At 40.8% G+C, this 20,741-nt stretch overlaps 1 protein-coding gene across 14 annotated transcripts in view; it reads right to left on the minus strand.

The window, feature by feature from the left end:
• The window catches only part of LTBP1 (latent transforming growth factor beta binding protein 1), a 446,965-nt gene that overhangs the window by 240,936 nt on the left and 185,288 nt on the right, over window positions 1-20,741 (minus strand). For 6 of the 14 annotated variants that reach the window (XM_050754120.1, XM_050754119.1, XM_050754125.1 and 3 more), the window contains one exon: window positions 18,696-18,863. The exons of 1 other annotated variant lie outside the window; for it this stretch is intronic. In XM_050754120.1, coding sequence (XP_050610077.1) covers window positions 18,696-18,863 — 168 coding nt within the window. 7 more of the 14 variants (XM_050754134.1, XM_050754130.1, XM_050754133.1 and 4 more) reach the window with 2 other exon arrangements.

A 20,741-nucleotide genomic window follows, 5' to 3' on the forward strand; every position in this document is an offset into this window, starting at 1 on the left:
CTGACTCCATCCTTTCATCCTGCTCCAAACAAGCTGTTCTTCCTTCAGGCCACCATGGAGTCATTCTGATTCTAGCCAAACTCTTCTAAGAACTTTGATTTTTAAAACTAAGCAAAGAAAATACAGTCATTTGTAAGTTTTTCAAATCTTTCAGGCCTTAAGTTTTCTGATCAAACTTGTCAAGCTCATGACACATGACCATACAATGTGTCATTGGAGTTGTACAAAATCATCCTTTGATTCAAAGTAGAAAACAGAGCCCAAAAAAGTACAAAGGGGAACACATCATACATCCTTGGAAATCACAGTAAATATTTTCAGAGTAAAACATCATAAAGATAGCCTCGTTTCATTTACACTCTAGCATTCTCTGCATAGACAGGTTTCATATTCGACAAAATGATAGAATTTCAGGGCTGCAAAGGATCTTGAACATCTACTTCCTGAACTCCTCCTTTTAGAGAGGAAGAAATTAAGACTTAAAAATGACTCTTGCCGGGCGCGGTGGCTCAAGCCTGTAATCCCAGCACTTTGGGAGGCCGAGACGGGCGGATCACGAGGTCAGCAGATCGAGACCATCCTGGCTAACCCGGTGAAACCCCGTCTCTACTAAAAAATACAAAAAACTAGCCGGGCGAGGCAGCGGGCGCCTGTAGTCCCAGCTCCTCGGGAGGCTGAGGCAGGAGAATGGCGTGAACCCGGGAGGCGGAGCTTGCGGTGAGCTGAGATCCGGTCACTGCACTCCAGCCTGGGCGACAGAGTGAGACTCCGTCTCAAAAAAAAAAAAAAAAAAAAAAAAAAAAAAAAAAAAAAAAAAATGACTCTTGTCCAAGTGGCAGCACCAGTATTAAAACTCAGGTCTCCCTAAAGAGTCACAATCAATATCAGCTAGAGATAATGCTGTAGTTAAGTATTTAGCTTGCTAAATGGAAATCTCAGGTTTTTCTTGAAAAACCCACTATGACAAACCAATTCAAAATTGGACAAAGGACTTGAACAGACATTTCTCCAAAGAAGATATACAAATGGCTAATAAGCTCACGAAAAGGCCAGCATCATCAATCATTAGAGGAATGCAAGTCAAAACCAAGAGACAGCACTTCATACCCACTAGTATGGTTATTACTTTATTAAAAAATGGGAAAATATCTTTTTTCGTATAATGATTTATTTTCCTCTGGGTAGATACCCAGTAGTGGGATTGCTGGATCAAATGGTAGTTCTACTTTTAGTTCTTTAAGAAATCTCCGCACTGCTTTCTATAGTGGCCATACTAGTTTACATTCCCACCGGCAGTGTAAAAGTGTTCCCTGTTCACCACATCCACGCCAACATCTACTGTTTTTTGATTTTTTGATTATGGTCATTCTTGCAGGAGTAAGTTGGTATCACATTGTGGTTTTGATTTGCATTTCCCTGATCATTAGTGATGTTGAGTACTTTTTCATATGTTTTTTGGCCATCTGTATATCATCTTTTGAGAATTGTCCATTCATGCCCTTAGCCAGCTTTTTGATGGGATTGTTTATTTCTTTCTTACTGATTTGAGTTCCTTGTAGATTCTGGATATTAGTCCTCTGTCAGATGTATAGATTGTGAAGATTTTCTCCCACTCTGTGGGTTGTCTGTTTACTCTGCTGACTGCTCCTTTTGCCATGCAAAAGTTCTTTAGTTTAATTAAGTCCCAGCTATTTATCTTTGTTTTTATTGCATTTGCTTTTGGGTTCTTAGTCACGAAATTCTTGCCTAAGCCAATGTCTAGAAGGGTTTTTCCAACTTGCACACACATGTTTATAGCAGCACAAATCACAATTGCAAAATTGTGGAACCAACCCAAATGCCCATCAATCAACGAGTGGATAAAGAAACTGTGGTATATATATCTACGTCTATATATATAGAGAGAGAAATAGATATCACATATATATACATGTGTATATATATATACACACACACACATACACACACATACACACACACACACACACACACATACATGATGGAATACTACTCAGCCATAAAAAGGAATGAATGAATGGCATTTGCCGCATGGATGAGACTGGAGACTATTATTCTATGTGAAGTAACTCAGGAATGGAAAGCCAAACACTGTATGTTCTCACTGATATGTGGGAGCTAAGCTATGAGGATGCAAAGGCATAAGGATAATACAATGGACTTTAGGGACTTAGGGGGAAGGGTGGGAGTGGGGCAAGGGATGAAAGACTACAGATAGGGTACAGAGTATGCTGCTCAGGTGATAGGTGCACCAAAATCTCACAAATCACCACTAAAGAACTTACTCATGTAACCAAATACCACCTGTACCCCACTAACCTATGGGAAGAAAAATAAAATAAAATACAAAAAAAGGGTAAGCTGAAGCACAATAAAAGAATGGAAAAATAAGTGTTGTCAAAGATGTAGAGAAACTGGAACCCTCACATACTGCTGGTGGGAATGTAAAACGGCACAGCCTCTGTGGAAAACAGTTTGGCAGCTCCTCAAAACATTAAACAGAGAATTATCATCTGATCCAGATATTCTACTTCTAGGTATATGCACCAAAAAATTCAAAGCAGGAACTCAAACAGATACTTATACATCAGGGCTCATAGCAACATTATTTGCAATAGCAAAAAGGTAGAAACAACCTAAATATATACATCAACAGATGAATGCATAAGCAAAAGGTAGTATATGCAAATAACGGAACAGCATTCAGCCTTAAAAAGAAAACATGCTACAGTATGGATGAACCTTGAAAACATAGTAAGTGAGGCCAGGTGTGGTGGTTTACGCCTGTAATCCCAGCACTTTGGGAGGCTGAGGCAGGTGGATCACTTGAGGTCAGGAATTTGAGACCAGCCTGGCCAACATGGTGAAACCCTGCCTCTACTAAAAATATTTTTTTAAAATTAGCCAGGCATGGTGGCGCATGCCTGTAATCCCAGTTACTTGGGAGGCTGAGGCAAGAGAATCGTTTGAACCCGCGAGGCGGAGGTTGCAGTGAGCTGAGATCATGCCACTGTGCTACAGCCTGGGCAACAGAGCGAGGCTCTGTCTCAAAAAAAAAAAAAAAAAAAAAAAAGATAAAGAATAAAGAAAACAAAACAAAGTAAGTGAAATAAGCTAGTCACAAAAGGACAAATAGTAAGTCTCTAAAATACCCAAATTCACAGAGACAGAAAGTAGAACAGGGGTGACTAGAGGCTAGGGAGAGAGGAATGGGGAATTTTTACTTAATGGATATAGGTCCTGTTAGTGATGATGAAAAGTTATTACGTGGATAATGATGATGGCTAAACAACATTATGAATATACTCAATGCCACTAAAACATACACTTAAAAACAGCTTAAATAATACATTTTGTATTATGTATATTTTAAACTAAAAAAAGATGCAATTGGTGGAAAAAATCAGTCATGTAAATTATGGGTTTGGGAGTCTCATGAAGATAAGCAATAATATATAACCCCCTACACACCAAGGGAATTAAGAACAGGCATTTCATTCAAGTAAAAAAGCACAAAAGAAATAACTGTGAAAATTCCAAGTTTCCTGGGCAAGATGACCAAACCATAAGGGAAGACTGCTGTATGAGTTTATATGCAGGTGAGGGCAATGTCTTTTACTTGCTCTCTAGGGCCATTTCTTGGTCCAAAAGTGAATAGTTTAAAAACATGATACACATTGTTGTCCAACTGACCTAGAGTGTTTTGGCCCCAAAGAGGTTTTTCTTTTTTCAATGAGTTAAATAATATGTCAAACTTTTAATGCTTGAATAGGTTTTTCTTTCAAACTTGGCAAAATGACCCTTCAAAAGGCATGTGTAAAGATGTTTGGGTTAGAAATAACAAACCGATACCCTACTAAGGTGTTATGTTTATTTGAATGTATGATGATGCTATCGTTCAAATAAACACACTCAGCATTCCCTCCTTTTCCAACAGCCACAGCTCAGACACATTGCAAATGAGTGTCCACAGTAGTGATGGTTAGTGTTGAAAAGCAGTTTCTGTGATACAATCACTTCTGACACGTGCAAAAAATGCCTCCTGTGCTAAATGGTTTCCCATTTGTCATTTCTTGTTTCAGTTTCCAGAGAATCTTCACAATGAAGGCCCATCACATCTCAAACCATCTCAATCCTTGCACCCTTTGAAATCCAATGTGATCATCTCATACAAATTATCAAATGTAAATCAAGCCTCTAGGAGCCTGGGTCCAGTTGACTAGGTCAACACATGTACAAGGACAGCTGAAAGGCACACTGTGGGTTTGCTCTGGCACCATCATCAAAGGAGGACATCTGTGACAGAAGGCTAGAGGTTTCGTCAACAGAACAATCTTGAGATTAAGAGGGAGGGTTTTCCAAAGACCTGGACAAAATAGGAAAGCGGGTCTAAGATGTTGTCTGACAGGAAAGAATGGCAATACTTAGAGCAGGGCTTCTCAACTTTGTTGCTAACAACATTTTGGGCCCAAATTATTATCTGCCATGGGAGCTTTTTCCTTTTTTTTTTTTTTTTTTTTTCAGACGGAGTTTCGCTCTATCTCCCAGGCTGGAGTGCAGTGGCACAACCTCGGCTCACTGCAAGCTCCGCCTCCCAGGTTCATGCCATTCTCCTGCCTCAGCCTCTGGAGTAGCTGGGACTACAGGTGCCCGCCACCACATCCAGCTAATTTTTTCTATTTTTTAGTAGAGACAGGGTTTCACCATATTAGCCAGAACAGTCTCAATCTCCTGACCTCGTGATCCACCCGCCTCAGCCTCCCAAAGTGCTGGGATTACAGGCGTGAGCCACCGTGGCCAGCCCATGGGAGCTCTCTTGTACATTGTAGGACACACAGCAGCATCCCTGGCCTCCACCCACTATATGCCACGAGCACCCCCAGATTTGGATAACCAAAAATGTTTGCTGGCATTGCCAAATGTGTCTCTTAGGTGGGGGTGCAAAACTGCCCCAGTTGGGAACTATTTGATAGACAGATAGTTTTTTCCGTTTCACTTCTGCATTATGAGTGTGAACCAGATATTTCAGAGTAACAGAGTGAGCTGAGTGAGCACCCAGCTAAGAATATGCCTGATGGGTGCAAGTGAAATAAGAGAATTGGAGACAGGGAATAAGAGAAAGAAGCTAGGTATTAGTAGACCATGTGGGAAAGAGGAAGAGGCCAGAGTGAGGTGAAGGAAATGCAATGAGGTTTTGGTGACACACAGAAGGGAAGGTTGCAATTTGGTGATACCAGCGAATGAATTCATCTTCACTCTATTTTATTTTCTATTAATTCAACTCTGTGCTCAAAGTACTCTCAAGTGTCATGTTCGCACGTCAAAATCTGGGCAATTCAGGTAGGCAAGTTCAGCATAGAGAATGTATGTTATCAGAAAGAATGATGGCTACATGACAGGTTTAAACTAACTGATATCATTCAATTAAATCAAGTGTAGCTTCTCTTGTCTCAAACTAAAGACTGTATCCTCAAATATTGTCAAAATGCTTAACATCAATCCCAAGTAGGACTTAACTAGAATAAGGATGGACCTATGCAAATATATCTCCCCTTCCACCTTCCTGGAAAGACAATGAAATAACTGTCCTATTACTAGTAAACCAAGAGTATCATCCTTGCTTATAAGACCTCCACACTATTGGCAGCTGGTAATGTTTTGTTGAGATATTGTGCAGACTATGGAAATGAACTTCTGTTATGGGATTTGGGCTACATCCCAAAGCTGAGGACAAAAGGCAGTATCTGTCATTTCACTTCCTGAGATGCTGGCCGTGCTGCAGAAACCAAGTCTGTCCCATTGGAGCAAAAAAGGTGAAAATTCTTTGGAGAGTTTGACACATATCCTTTGGAATTTAGGGGACATGTGAACAAAACACTTTCTCACCATCCCCTGAAAAATTTTGAAGATAAGGCAGACTGGAGTGAGCTGAAATGGTGGGGTGAATTAAGAAGGCAGCCTGCCCTCCCAGCATTTCGTATGGCAATTATGCATGCGTTTTCCACAGGCTTAAGCCATCCTGGTAGGACTCTGCCAGACAGGCTGCCTCACAGAATGAGGAAACCTCAGCCTTAACAGGAACAGGACCTGAGGTAGGAGATTTGAAAAAGATTAACACATTTAATGATATGGGTGAGTCTCTTTTGGCATTTATAAATCATTTCCTAATATAGTATCAGGCTCATTTAAGAGCTTGATAAACATCATTAATTCATGATAACATATCTTTATCATAGTGGATTAATAATAGTTTCGACCTTTGTAACTCACAGAGTGATCCACAAGTGAGCAGCACAGCATCCCCTGAGCGTGTGCTAGAAATGCAAAATCTCAGGCTCTACCCAGAATTCTGATTCTGAATCAGAATCTGCATTTAATAAGATCCATAGAGACTCGTATGGACATTAAAGGGTGATAAGCGCTGGTTTAGACTATTGGTTCCCCACCAAAGCTAAGCATAACAACTGCCTACATTATTTGTTTTCAAAATACACATATCCAAAGCACATTGAGAAATTCTGATTTAGGGAACCTGGGGGGCAGGCTGGGCATCTGTACCTTTTGATCAATCCTAGATTCTGTTGTATAATACTACCAGTACTGAGAGTCTCTGATTTAGGGATTGAAGAAGGCAGGCATTTGAAGTCACATTTCTGTGTACTAATTGTATCCTACCCTGTACACACTTTTACATGGGTGAATTCACTTCTCCTTCCAGGGGCTTCATTAAGCCACTGATAACCTCCAGCAAAACACACAATTAGCTACAACTTCATCTCTGTAATGATATGGTTTGGACTTGTGTTCCCACCCAAATCTTATATAAAATTGTAATCCCCAGTGTTGTAGGAGTGGCCTGGTGGGAGGTGATTGGATCATGGGGGCGAACTTCTCTTTGCTCTTCTTGTGACAATGAGTTCTCACAAGATCTGGCTGTTTAAAACTGTGTAGCACCTCCCACTTCACTCTTTCCTCCTTCTCCAACCATGTAAGATGTGCCTGCTTCCCCTTTGCCTTCCACCATGATCGTACGTTTTCTGAGGCCTCCCCAGCCATGCTTCGTGTACAGCTTGCGGAACTGTGAGTTCATTAAACCTCTTCTTTATAACCTACCCAGTCTCAGGTAGTTTTTAATAGCAATGCAAGAACTGACTAATACATGTGATCAATGAGGAATCCATTAAAAACTATTAAAGAGAATAAAAATGGCATACCGAATAGGGACATGCAAAGCAAGACAGGCTGGAAAGACACTGGAGACTTCCACCCTCCACTCTGCCCATGTCCGCCTGGGCTATGTCAGTGTGACTCAATATTGACTTCTCATAGGGGCTTGTTATTTGTGAATGAAAATGAAAGGAACCATTCACAAGCCATCACCAAATTGTTAGGTTTTCTTGTCTAGATTTTGTCATGAGAGTAAGAAGAGCAGTGCCTGATTTAAATCAAGCCCTAAGAACTTAGTGGCTGTTGCTGCTGCATCCACAAATACTTCAAACTCAGCCACCACTGCAGCAGATCAAATTTCAAATAACCAGCTGAAATAGAGCCCAAACTCCAACATCCCAACCCGATTTCTAGGATAGACTATTAGGTAAATTGGACACTATTAGTCCTGTTAGTGCTTTTAAGAGTTAATTTCCTTAAATGAGATCCTTCAGAAGTCTAAAATTTTCAAGTAACTGCCAGGTAAAAAGAAGAAATACTTCTTCTGGCACAAAATGGTCCAAAATATGATAGACTTTGACAGGAGGGAAATGATAATTACTGTATGAACAGCCGAGTCAGTAGGCTTTTACCAAATAAGGTTATGATTTCTGCAGTGAGTATATTTCAATAAAAGGATATTTTCAGCCTTTAGACTTTAGCTTCTTTTTAGAAAATGGTATAATACAAAGTAAATTTTGTTCAATACTAATTCATCTATTTACCAAATATACAATATTGGCATTAAAGTTATTTTTTTTTCATTTCCACACAGTGTCATGGTTTTCTGGGCACACTATGGGATTCTCAGATGTTTCTAATTACCCTCTGTGTACACCCAATAAAACAGCTGGCTCAAGATGTTATTAATACCACAAGAAGATCCAGAGGACTCATAAATCACCCTTTCTTCAGAAAAGGACAACACAGTGGCGAAAAGTGACATATTCTAATCTTGCTAAATAAGACTTTAGCTAAGAATGCTCTAGGATACTTCCTAACATGCCAGGAGAAGGGCAGTATTCTGCTTTCCTCACTATAGTAGACTTTAATTACAAGTTTTCCTTTTACCTCTTCTAGGGAGAATCTGATGAAAATTCAGCTGAATTTCTGCACTAGGAAAACTTACAAAGTCCCCATAATCCAGACCAATTCTTACTGAATCTGATGGGCATCTGAATGAAGTTTGGTCTCAGAGTGAAGAAATCTCTCTGTATTGCATAAAGTTTTTTTTCTCCCCAACAAAATCTTAGGAAAAGCCAACACTCAGTCACGCCAGTCTTTCAGTAAGTACTGCATGAGTCTAAATTCAAGATAATGAGGTTGAACAGTAAACCATTCCTTAGGGCCATACCCTTCAACTAAATAGAAAATCATGTTTTAATAAGTGTATCAATGACAGCACTACATTAAATTGGCAATGGAAGGGCATCTGGCTCTTCTTATTTTCTTTCTTTATGATATAAATTTGGAGAATGAATCTTAAACAAAATGCTCACTAACTTTATCCTTCTCCATTTGGTAGTTATTTTATTTTCCTGGACTGCTTAGCATGAAGATGACTATGTGACTGACCTCAAAAACATTTTCACATCATTTGTATGTTAGTTCCAGGAGGCTTTCCAACAATAGACAAATTCATTATTCTTTCTCCACCTGGAAATGTGTATTTACACACACACATATATACATCTCTTAATAGTTAAAAGTTGCTACAAATACTTGACTTTTATACAACAGATGCAAAATTGAGGTCAACTCATATGCCAATAAATGTTGCAGGTATATACTGCATCACATAAATGTGGTTACAAGTATCTATTTTAAGTCCAGCTTCCTTAAATTTACTTTAACCTAGGAGACCAGAGGTAACTTATACAACTGACAGCAAAGTGAATAGCACAAAGTAGGATCAAATGTTATAATCATACATCACTGGAGATGTCCCCATCTATTCAAGATGATTACTTTTCCTCCTGACCACAGCTTTTGGTTCCAAAATGTATTACACTGTTTAAATGCTTTTACCCTTGCCAGAGGGCTTGGCAACATGCAAGAGCTTCCTGTGTAAGCAAGTGAACTCAAGAAGAAGCATGATTCAAGGCAGAGAGGACATGGTGCTACAATGCTGTCTTGGCCATATCATATTGAAGCCTGATATTATTTTTGTGCAAGGTCTAACCTACCCACAGCAAGCTTAAGTGTAAACAAGTACAGAGCCTTCTGTGCACTCCTACCAGAGAACCAAAGTGAAGGGGTAAAGAAATGTCCTTCTATATCCTTCTTGATGCTATTGTGCTGTTAGGATCAGTAAATAAAGCAACCACTGTGTCTGGGGTACACAGGGAGCACCAAGCTCCAGGAGACATAAGCACACACTCTCTCAACCCCTCTACCCCACAGCATACAAGATGGAGTTTGATAATTCAGAAAAGGACTTATCATATTCAGAAAGAGACAAAGGTCTTCCAGTCAATCCAAGGAGTCCATATGCACCTTCGGTCTGCCCCCAGAATAGCCCTCCAAGGAAGGTTAGGACACTAAATAATTCGTTTTACATGCAGGGAAGTCAAGAATGAGAGAGGTTACGAGAGATGTGAGATTACCAACCCGGGGTACTGGAGCCAGTCAATACATCTGAAGCTAGACAACCAAGTGTCAAATGACACAGTAATGACTAGAGGTATAAGAGGAAAGAAATAAAAAAAAACCAAAAAACAGCACAGTCAGAACTGTTTGAAATGGAACTTAAGGTTCTTCTGTAAAAGACTGTCAGTATTTACATGGATGCAAGAGTGGGGAGCAGGAAGTGTGTGCAGCAGGAACAGCTGTACTAAAGGTATGGAAATCTAATTGCACTTTGCCCATGAGTAGAAAGTACAGTGAAGTCAGTGTTAAAAACTTAAAGCTCCATGCAAATTGCTACCAGGGTGTCCTTTTCCATGCATCTCGTGGTTAGTGGAATATGCTATTTCCTATGCCCCTAAACTCTGACACAGTCTTCTCAGTTAATTATTTTACTTCTGTGATTTTACTTGCCTGAGAACTAACGATGAAGCTGTATCAGGTAAGGTCTGTGCACACCTCACAACCCAGGCAGCCGAATATACAATTTATTGTCAACATTCAGCAACTCCAAAGCGGAGGCACAGTGCTGGCACTGGAGACGCCAAGGTGGAGTAGACAAGTCTTTGTTCCCAATCAGTTTACAGTGTAGTGGAAGAAACAGGCATGTCAACAAATAAGGGAAATGAGGCTTTGTAGCATGATCGTCACTTAGCTGAGTCTTGAAAAAGAAGTGGGTAATTGTCCAAACAGACTGGGTAGGGAAATGTACCCTCCAGGCAGAGAGCAGTGTGCACAGAGACCCAGGAGCACAAGACACCCTGGAGCACTAGGGGACCTTTGGTATCCCTGGAGGCTCAGTCTGGCAGAAGTAGAGGATTGGGGTGGAAGAAGGGGCACGGCTGAAGTGAATGCCGTGGAGCCAAGCAGCAGGGCCCTGGATGCTATGCTAAGCAGTTTAGGCTTTTCCAAAGATCACTCTGTATGCTCGAGCCGACAGCCTAGAAGAGAATACACACTTTGTGACATTGTATTACAGACTCCAAGGAATTTTGAAAGGTTATTTATTCCAGGCTGGCCTAGCACAACCCTTTCAAGGAGCCCCATCCACTTCCACGACATAGGCCAGGCATGGCTTAAAAGGAGCAATCTATCACACGTGCCTTTCCCACAGATCTGGCGAACCACAGAACCTGCTTTTAGTTAAGCTTAATTTTTTAAAAACTGTCCTGGCGACAGATATATGTTCTTATACAACCACTCTGCACCCCGCCCCACCGCTCTTCTCTGCCTCAGTCGTCTTCCTCTTCAACCAAATAGGACCTTACTCTCTCCTGATTCTGGCTCTTAAGGTCAACCTATTGCCCCTCTTCTTCCAAGTAACCCATGGAATCACCTTTCCACGCACCCCTTCCTCTACGCAGGGTCCTCCTGCCCTCTGCCCACTGCCACCATGCACACTCCACACCTTCACTCACAAGCAAGAACCAATTTGATTTCCCTTAATTAAAAGTAAGTTCCATACCAAACTCATGTGATCTGCCCTCCATAAAAGAATGCTGAAGAGACCGGGCGCGGTGGCCCACGCCTGTAATCCCAGCACTTTGGAAGGCCAAGGCGGGCGGATCACGAGGTCAGGAGATCGACACCATCCTGGCTAACACGGTGAAACCTCATCTCTACTAAAAATACAAAAAAAAAATTAGCCGGGCGCGGTGGCGGGTGCCTGTAGTCCCAGTTACTCGGGAGGCTGAGGCAGGAGAATGGCGTGAACACAGGAAGCGGAGCTAGAAGTGAGCCGAGATGGCGCCACTGCACTCCAGCCTGGGCGACAGAGTGAGATTCCGTCTCAGGAAAAAAAAAAAGAAAAAAGAAAAAAAAGAATGCTGAAGAAAGGCGACACCACTTTCTTGATAACTTTTTTAAAATCTAAGACCTTTACTTTTTATTATAAATCACCAAGACTCCTGCAAGAATTCCAGGACTGTATCATTTTTTTCATCCAGAGAACAAGACTCGGTTGCTTCTATCCTCTGTGTATAAGGCGCTTTATCTGCAGATATTAATTTGATCCCCTGATACAATGCAGGTCGATGAAACCAAACTCAAGATAGGAGATAGGAAAGTCTGGAAGAATGCTCCAAATGTCAGCCTTTTGTGGGGGGTGCTCCACGGTTTAGACAAAATAAAAAGCACGGTCTCCCAGCACTTTGGGAGGCCAAGGCGGGTGGATCACGAGGTCAGGAGATTGAGACCATCCTGGCTAACAGGCGAAACCCTGTCTCTACTAAAAATACAAAAAATTAGCCGGGTGTGGTGGCAGATGCCTGTAGTCCCAGCTACTCGGGAGGCTGAGGCAGGAGAATGGCATGAACCTGAGAGGTGGAGCTTGCAGTGAGCTGAGATTGTGCCACTGCACTCCAGCCTGGGTGACACAGCGAGACTCCATCTCAAAAAAAAAAAGCACGGTCAGAGTCTGATGACAACGTAAGTCATGTGTCCTCACAACACTCATCGCCACTTCATCAGGCCCCTGCTCCAGTGTTATCTCATCAGAGAGCCCTTCCTTCCCTGAATTCTGTAAAATAGCAACCACGCCTTCCATCAATACTTGCCATTCTCCAATCCCCTTCTCAGCTTTGTTTTCTCTCAGAGTATCACTTCCTGACATTAGTTCATACATAATGTTTCTTACAGTATAATTTGGTAGTATCCGTTTGACAGTAGTGTACAAATATACTATATTTTTAAAATGTATTTTTATAATTGTGGTAAAATACACGTAATACGTACCATCTTCACTATTCTTAAGTGCTGTGGTTCAGTAGTGCTAAGTATATTCACATTATTCTGTATCAAATCTCCAGAACTTTTTCATTTTGCAAAACTGAAACTCTATACCCATTAAACAACTCCCCATTCCATCCCTATGACCCCTGGCAACCACCATTCTACTTTCTCTTTGAACTTGACTACTCTAGGCATCTCATATAAATGAACTCATACTGTATTTGTTTTTTTGTGACTGGTTTATTTGACTCAGCATAACATCTTTGAGGTTCATCCACGTTGTAGCCACACTATGTTTTTGTAATGCTAGAGGAGGGCAAGGACTTTTATTTAGTTCACTGCTATTGCCTGAACCTATACCTGGCACATAGTATGTGCTCAATAAATGCATGTTAAATGAGTAACTGTTCCTAATACTAGCCTTTTAAAGGTGGTCTATAGCTCAAATAAAATAAAAAGGAAAAGACCGTGAATGGTGGCTCACGCCTGTAATCCTGACTTTGAGAGGCTGAGGCGGGTGGATCACTTGAGGTCAGGAGTTCAAGACCAGCCTGTCCAACATAGTGAAACCCCATCTCTACTAAAAATACAAAAAATTAGCCGTGCATGGTGGCAGGTGCCTGTAATCCCAGCTACTCGAGAGGCTGAGGCAGGAGAATCACTTGAACCCGGAGGGCGGAGGTTGCAATGAGCCAAGATGACGCCACTACACTCCAGCCTGGGCAACAAGAGTAAAACTCCGTCTCAAACAAACAAACAAACAAACAAACAAAACAAATTAACAAATTAATTAATAAAATAAATAAAAGGAAAATGCTCTACATTATGACTTTTATTCAGTATTAGAAAGTAAAATTCTTTGATATGGCTAAATGTATGTGGAAGTGGTTTCTTTGACAAGTTCTTAGGCATTCTAAATTGCCTGAAGGAAAAGCAACCACTTTCTTTTAGTATTGTATTGAAACATCTTTTAAAACCTGAGATATACCTGCACAATATATTAAGGGGAAAATATATTCTCCAGTGAAAGGGTGACACGATGGCATTTTGATTGGTTTCTGTGTGAGACAAACATCAAGAAATCCAAACAATGATGAATGGCAAAGAATGAGAAACTCAGTGACTGAACTAAGTTTCCAGAAAAAACTATATACTTGCCCCTCTTGAGCAGTTATGTCAGTTTATTTAATGCCTCAATGAGAGAAAATTTTCTTCCCTCCTTGTGAGCAGAACCTACACAGTCAGCTTAGCAGCACGAACTGCTTCTGTTCTTCATCCCAGCACCACGGTATTAGGCTGGTTTTGCGAAATCTCCGGGAAGATTTTCAGTGCAGAGGATCAGACAAGACCCAGAACAGCTACAGGAGGCCAGAGGTTGTCATTTATTCAGAAACTTATTTAGCCTCTTAAAACATGAGTTTCCTAGCTAAAAAACTGAAAGCACTTCTCTCTTCTTCAAAATAACAAGTATCAACTTCTTTCAGAGAACTTGAGTAAATTCTCAAAGAGTAAAATCCAAATGCCCAAGCTTGAAATTCAAGGTGTTCCACAGCCTTGCACCAATCTGCCTTCCCAACTTGTCATCTACCATTATTATTTTTCATGTGTCCCACATTTAAGTGAAACTGTTCCCAATTCCCAGAAACCACCTCTGCCTTCTCATCTCCATGCCCAGTTCTAGGGGGGTAAATTCTTCCTTCCCATGTCAACTTTGCTTCTCTCTTCCCTCTACTCCCCCATCCATTTTTATTTTGGAACTTACCAATGTTTCAAGTTCCACATCTCCCTTCATTCCACAATCAGGCCATCTGCATTTCTCTATTAGCCCTTCACCAGGAGACAACATGCTTGCGAGACAGGGACAGCAAGGTGAACTAAACATTAAAACTGCACGCCATCTCTTTTCTCTCTAAGCATCCTCCCTCAGCTAGAAGTGATATTTCCCTTCTCTGGGCGCCTGCTAGCAGCTCTCTACCTTAATTTAGTGTTATTTACATATACCCTTCATCTCCTCCTCAAAGTATAAGCTCTTAGAAGGCAGCTTTATGATTTATCTTAGAAAATCTACTACCATGTTTTATACATAGTCACTTAATATATGGTCATAGGAGGCAACATGGGAGAGCCAGAGGTATTGTGACTTAGGATAAGAAAACCTGGCTGAAATAACCTTTAATCAAGCCAATAAAGCCTCAGTGCTCATATTTGCAAATTATGGATACTACCATGTGCCTAAGAGACAGTAAGCATCAAATGAAATCATGTATGAGAACATACTTTTTAAATGGTCAAATGTTTTCTATAATTATTCAATGGGCGCTAATAGAACATAAGTCTTTTGTAACTCAGAGAAAGCAGAATCACATAAACCAAATGTGTTTTTTTGACCATCATGACTGCTTTTCAATGTCTCCACAAATAAGTTATACCAAGTGACAGTATTATTGCGTTTGAAATATTCTAGTTGTGACAACATGAAGTTATATGTTCTTCTTGTCAGAGGAACTTAAGGCTTTATAAACAATTTAAAAATCCCAGAAGGTCATCTGCATTTTAGCCCTATAAAATGTTAAGAATCCATTAAAACAACAACGGTGAACCTGCTGGCCCACCCAACGAGGGATATGTTTCCATTTTTCAAAAAGGCAGGGGTGGGGCAAACAAGGAGGCAGAGCTCAAAAAAAAAAAAAAAAAAAAAAAAAAAAAAAAAAACCTCATTATCATTAGAAACCTGCTTCATAGGAAATACCATTTAAAGTAATTATTCTGTTAAACCATACCAAAATCACTATCCATAAAAATGGGCTTTCCTAGAATCTCAGAGTGCTTCCTTTGGATACTATATTCATTTGGGCCTCACTTTTAGAGTCACATTAAGCGAAAGTCATACTTATTATTTCTCCCACTGAACACTCAAGAACAGAGACTGCATGCTCAACAGTCATGCGAAAATACCTGCCGCCTTTCACACCTGGAAAGCCCAGACTCACCCTCATCACAGACCAGAAGACCAACACAGGAGCGGCATGAAGGAAGGAAGGAAGGAATTATCCCACAAGCCTGTAAAAGAACAACCTCCACATATCTATTAGGACCTGCACTGTATGGAGGAGGTGAGCTGGGCCCAAAGAGCACATAGAGCCAATGTTACCCCAGGATTCAGCCCCCATATGCTGGACTCTCAGTTGCTTTCTCTCTCTCTGTTATCCCAGCCAGGCTTCCCACAAGACACAACTGCATGAGGTCCTTCACCTTGTCCCTCCTATACATCATGGTCAGACTCCAGGCAGGTAAGAAAACAGATGGCAAAAGGATATCTAGATTCTAGGCATAGCTAACTGGCTTGCCAAGAAACTAAAGCAAGCTCGCTCAATTAACACTCTGAACCTAAGTTTCTATATTGAAAAAATGGTGATGATCATGTCTGTTCCACATCCAAAAAAAAAAAAAAAACTGTAAATCACCATGCAAATGTTGGAAATTATTTCTGTTGTGCTGATTATCAAAACTGATTATGAAGTCCACATAATTTTCCCTGGATTATGTTGACTCCTTAGAGTATGGCACTCAAGCCAAATTCAGCCCAACAAATGTTTCTGTAACACGGCCACACCTATTCTTGTTCAGATTGTCTCTGGCTGCTTTCACACTACAATGGCAGAGTTGAGTAGCTTTAACAGAAACTGTATGGCCCACAAAGTCTAAAACATATTTTATACTATCTGGGCCTTTACAAAAAGTTTGCCAGCCCTCACCTTTAAGTACTGACAAATATTAAAGATCAAAGGGAGTAGCTGACAAGTGACAGTGAATTTTGAATTTTCCCCAAACTTTAAACTATTTTCCAAATACGTCTTTTTTGTCAAAAGATACGGTACACTATAAACAAATATAAAGAGAGAAGAAAAAAATCAGAAAACCACTTTTTGTAAATAATAAAATTATACTAAATCAGTAAAGTCCCAAAAAGATACATGCATAAAAAATTTTTAGTTTTTCTGTATTTTCAACAGATCACAGTCTATAAGTTCTACAAAATTATCATTCCTAAAGAAAGAAATATCATAAAAATTATCCCTCAAACTATCCAATATTTGAAATAAAATGTAAACAGGAGAGGGAAATAGCTCAGAATATAAATGACGTGTTTCCCACAATTTCCAGTGTGAAACTATTTATCACTATGGGCCCTTCTCACCCCATCCTCTACTTTTTAAAAAATTAAACTGCTCTGCCAACCCTCTATGGAGAGTGGAGTTCTGCTTTTGAAATGCTTTTGTAAATAATTTTGCTTCATTTTGCATTTTGAATAGGCTATGTATATTCTGTTCCTAAACATCTGGTTCAGTGCCAGGAAGGAAAGTGTGTGGCGTGTTTCGACAAGTAGACTTCCTCTGTTTCTCAAAGCCTTCAAAATATTTAGTTTCAAAATGAATACACTGGAAGCCAAAAAATTACCACCCATTTGATTATTTTGTCATTGCTACTGTAAAGATTTACAATAAACACAAGTAGGGAAAAGAGCAGTGAGTAAGGAAGGCAACCAAGAAAGATAAAGTGGGGAAAAGCCATAAGACTCATGATAGTCTACTGGAATTGCCTTTTCCTTTCCCCTCCTTGTCTGTAGCCCTCCAAGAAAAGCCAGAAAATAGTATTACTTATTGCCGATAAAAAGTCATACGATCTTAGAGATGGACTAAATTTTAGAGGCCATTAAACACAATCCCATTTGTTTTATGAATGAGAAAAACTGAGGCCCAGTAATATTAACTGGCATGCCCTATGGATTAGCTAGTTAGTGGCAGGACCGGGACCAGAATCCAGTTTCCTGATCATCAGTTCACTTCCCATTAGACTTGGCTCCCTGCCCTGCAAAGCACAATGTACCATTTGGCACCTAACAGCTAAATTCTTTTAAAAACTATGCCCAGGGTACCCCTATCATAGCCAGGAAACTCACAATGCCCTTTTAAATCGTATCTATGGGCACATATTTTTTCCAAGTACAGACGATCAAAAATATGCTTTGACCTCCTAAGGATTGGGAGTCACAATAAAGCAAAGGAATAATCAAAGAGCTAATAAGAACTTCAAGCTCTCCCTTTATTTTGTCTTGATGTAAATCAGTTTGAAATAGACACCCCTTCTCCTACCACCCCCCCAGACACACACTTCCAAGACTAAACAGCAATATTCCATAAAAAGACCAGATCTAGCCAGTGTTATTATCTGTCTGACATTTGGGTTATTCTTGTGAGTAACTCAGAAAGTAACGTGGGTGTCTGCGATTATTTGAGTACACATGCAAACCATAATTGGTCAAAAAATAATAAAAGACATTTTTCTGTGACAAAAATACTGTATTGCATGACAGCATGGCAACATGACAGCATTCCGTGGACCGCAATACTTTCTCCATTTGCAAAAAAGTAAAAAACAAAAATTCAAAACGAACCAACAAGCCTTTCTCGCAGACAGCAACTACTAGTTCATATTTAAATTAACTTAAAGGAGTACTGAGAGTAATCTACCAGTCTGTCTTCCCCAAATCCACGTTATATATCAATCTATATTCAGTCTTGTGAGACGGAGCAGAAACGTGGCAAAAGATGCAACTCTGTGTCCCTTTCTACAACCAAGTACAGGTTTTTGACAATTCTTGGAGTTTTGTTTTAGAACTTGGCTATTTTTGAAGTAAAAACTTCAAATTTCATCACCACCTTCCAAAATTTATTACATGAGTCAAATCTAATACAAATTCCACTTATCACTAGGCTGATAAAATTTGAAGCTTATCAGCACAAGTCATGCCTTAGAGTCTAAATCTAAAACCTACTCTCTTTTCTTGTACTGTATATATTCCCATTACCACACGGCTGCGTAAACGCTAAGCAATAAGGGAAAATATTCTAGTTGCCATTCCCCTAAGAAACCAAAAATCAGGTTAAAAATTATTCCGAAAGTAATTTAAAAGATCCCATGAAAGAAACATATTCGTACTCATAGACAGACATCCACTGAAGCAGAGAGCAGTGTGAATGAAGGGGGTGTCTAAATGCTACAATCTCATAAAACTCGACTCAGTAAGGACAGTTAGGGACCGTGGAGGAACTCACCCACTCGGAAGTTCGTGGCCGTCAGGGTGTCGGCAGCATGACCATTCTCACTAATGAGAGTGGTGGTGTTCCCCTTCTCACAGCTGTTCTGACAGCTGCCCTTGGTGCAGGTCACTTTACAGATGCTCGGAGTAAAGACCACCTTGATGCGGCCAGTGTGGTTACTCACTAGGAGCGGAGGCAGGGAGAAAAAAAACAACAAACACATCAGCTTAGTATCCATGAATTTGCCTTGGAAGGTTTAAAAAAACAGAAGAAAAGAAAAGAAAGGAGCAAGAGGGGGAAAGAGAGAGCCCACAACCCGACAGGTTTAAGGAAAGAGGGAAGCCTTCAGTGCTCGCTGCTCTGTATTCAGTGGTGTCTCTGAAACAGGAGTAGGAAGCTTAGCAAACAGAACTCTGGGATGCACTCCAAAACCACATTTGAAGTCGAGTCACTGGAGTGGGATTACTAACCACAATGCTGCACTTTATTCACGGGCAGACAAAGAGCAATACCAAGGGCACGACAGATTAAAGGGCCAACCCTGACAGGCAGATGTAACGCAAAGGGGTTGGCCGTGCACCTAGTGGTGAATAAACTCTTGTGTCCTCAACTTGCATACTTTCCCTGTTTCTCCACTTATTAAGTCACTATTTGCAGCCCGACCCCTGGAAATGTTTTAGGCATGCGGCATGTCTGAAAACATCTGTCTCAAATCTCCTGGCACTCTCGGCTGAAGTGATCAAATGCTGTGACGCAGCTGCAGGAGCCCATTTCTTTTTCACAACTCCAGGGCACTATTTCTCCATAAGAATTTAGGCAACATATAGTTTGTTTTCCTGTGAACAGGGCCCACCTTTAAAGGGGTAAGCCAGGTCACAGGGATAAAGGGTTGCCTCCCTAAAAATAACACCCTTGGGCTCTCACTGTCTCTATTCATAGACCACCTGGAGCAGCCACTGGGGATGGAGCTTCCTTTCATTCACGTGGCCTTCTCTTAAAAACCAAATGCTATCACCTGACCACACAGCCGAGGCTATGTGGTATCACAAAATAAGCCCTAGACTAAAAGTACATCCTGGTTTACAATCCCAGCCCAACCACGGTGTGACTCTGGACATGCCATTTCACCTTTTTTCCAAAACATAAGAGAATTGAAACTGATATTTTCTATACACTTCTAACTTTCAACCCAAGTCTCTACCGGTGGTCAGCAAGCTACAGTTCAGGGACCCAATCCAGCTCGCTGCCTGCTTTTGTAAATAAAGTTTTACTGGAACACGGCCACCCTCATTCATTTCTGTACTGTCTATGGCTGCTTTTGTGCTATGATGGCAGAACTGCACAGAGGCAGTACGGCTTCATCCAGACCTGCCCTTCACTGCAGGATCTCAACCTGAAGTCTCTGACAAATTGCAGGACACACACAGTTTTGACTGCTCCATCTGCGATAGGCCGCCAGCCAGGTCCTTCCTCTTTCCAGGAGACTAGGCAGAAAGCAAAAATGGTAGCAGTAACTGAAGAGAACCAGTCATCTGTGAGGCTGACAAGAAGCAGTACCCTTCTGACGCCACTCCCTGAGACTAGAGTGGCCGAAGGGGAGAGAGGCTCTGGGCCAGCCTTTTTTATACCATCTTAGCCCACCAGAAAAGCTTGTCTCTCTTTATGCTGCTTTGGTTTGGCTAATATTATATTTTCAGAAAATCATCCCAAGATGCCTCTCTCAGACCCTCAACAAACTAAAACTGTGGTCATAAACTGAGCTCGGAAACAAACAACTTTAACCAAAGAAGCCATTCCAATGTCAAGGTTGGAATGGGGCCCCAGAGGTTTTCAAACACAACCATCTCTCATCCACTGTTTGCATTCCACATATCAAGTGGTCATGTAACCTTTATTTGAAAATCTCTAGTGACGGGCAGCTCATTACTAACAAAAGCGCATGATAGCTATGGCAGTTCCCAGCAAGTACTATTTTTTACTGAGCTGAAATCTGGCCTCACAGTAACTTGCACACATTAATCCTAATTTGGTTCCCCATGGCCTCTTCCACATGACAGTCCT

Source organism: Macaca thibetana, chromosome 13 (assembly GCF_024542745.1).
Source record: "Macaca thibetana thibetana isolate TM-01 chromosome 13, ASM2454274v1, whole genome shotgun sequence".
In the NCBI taxonomy this organism is placed as follows: domain Eukaryota; kingdom Metazoa; phylum Chordata; class Mammalia; order Primates; family Cercopithecidae; genus Macaca; species Macaca thibetana.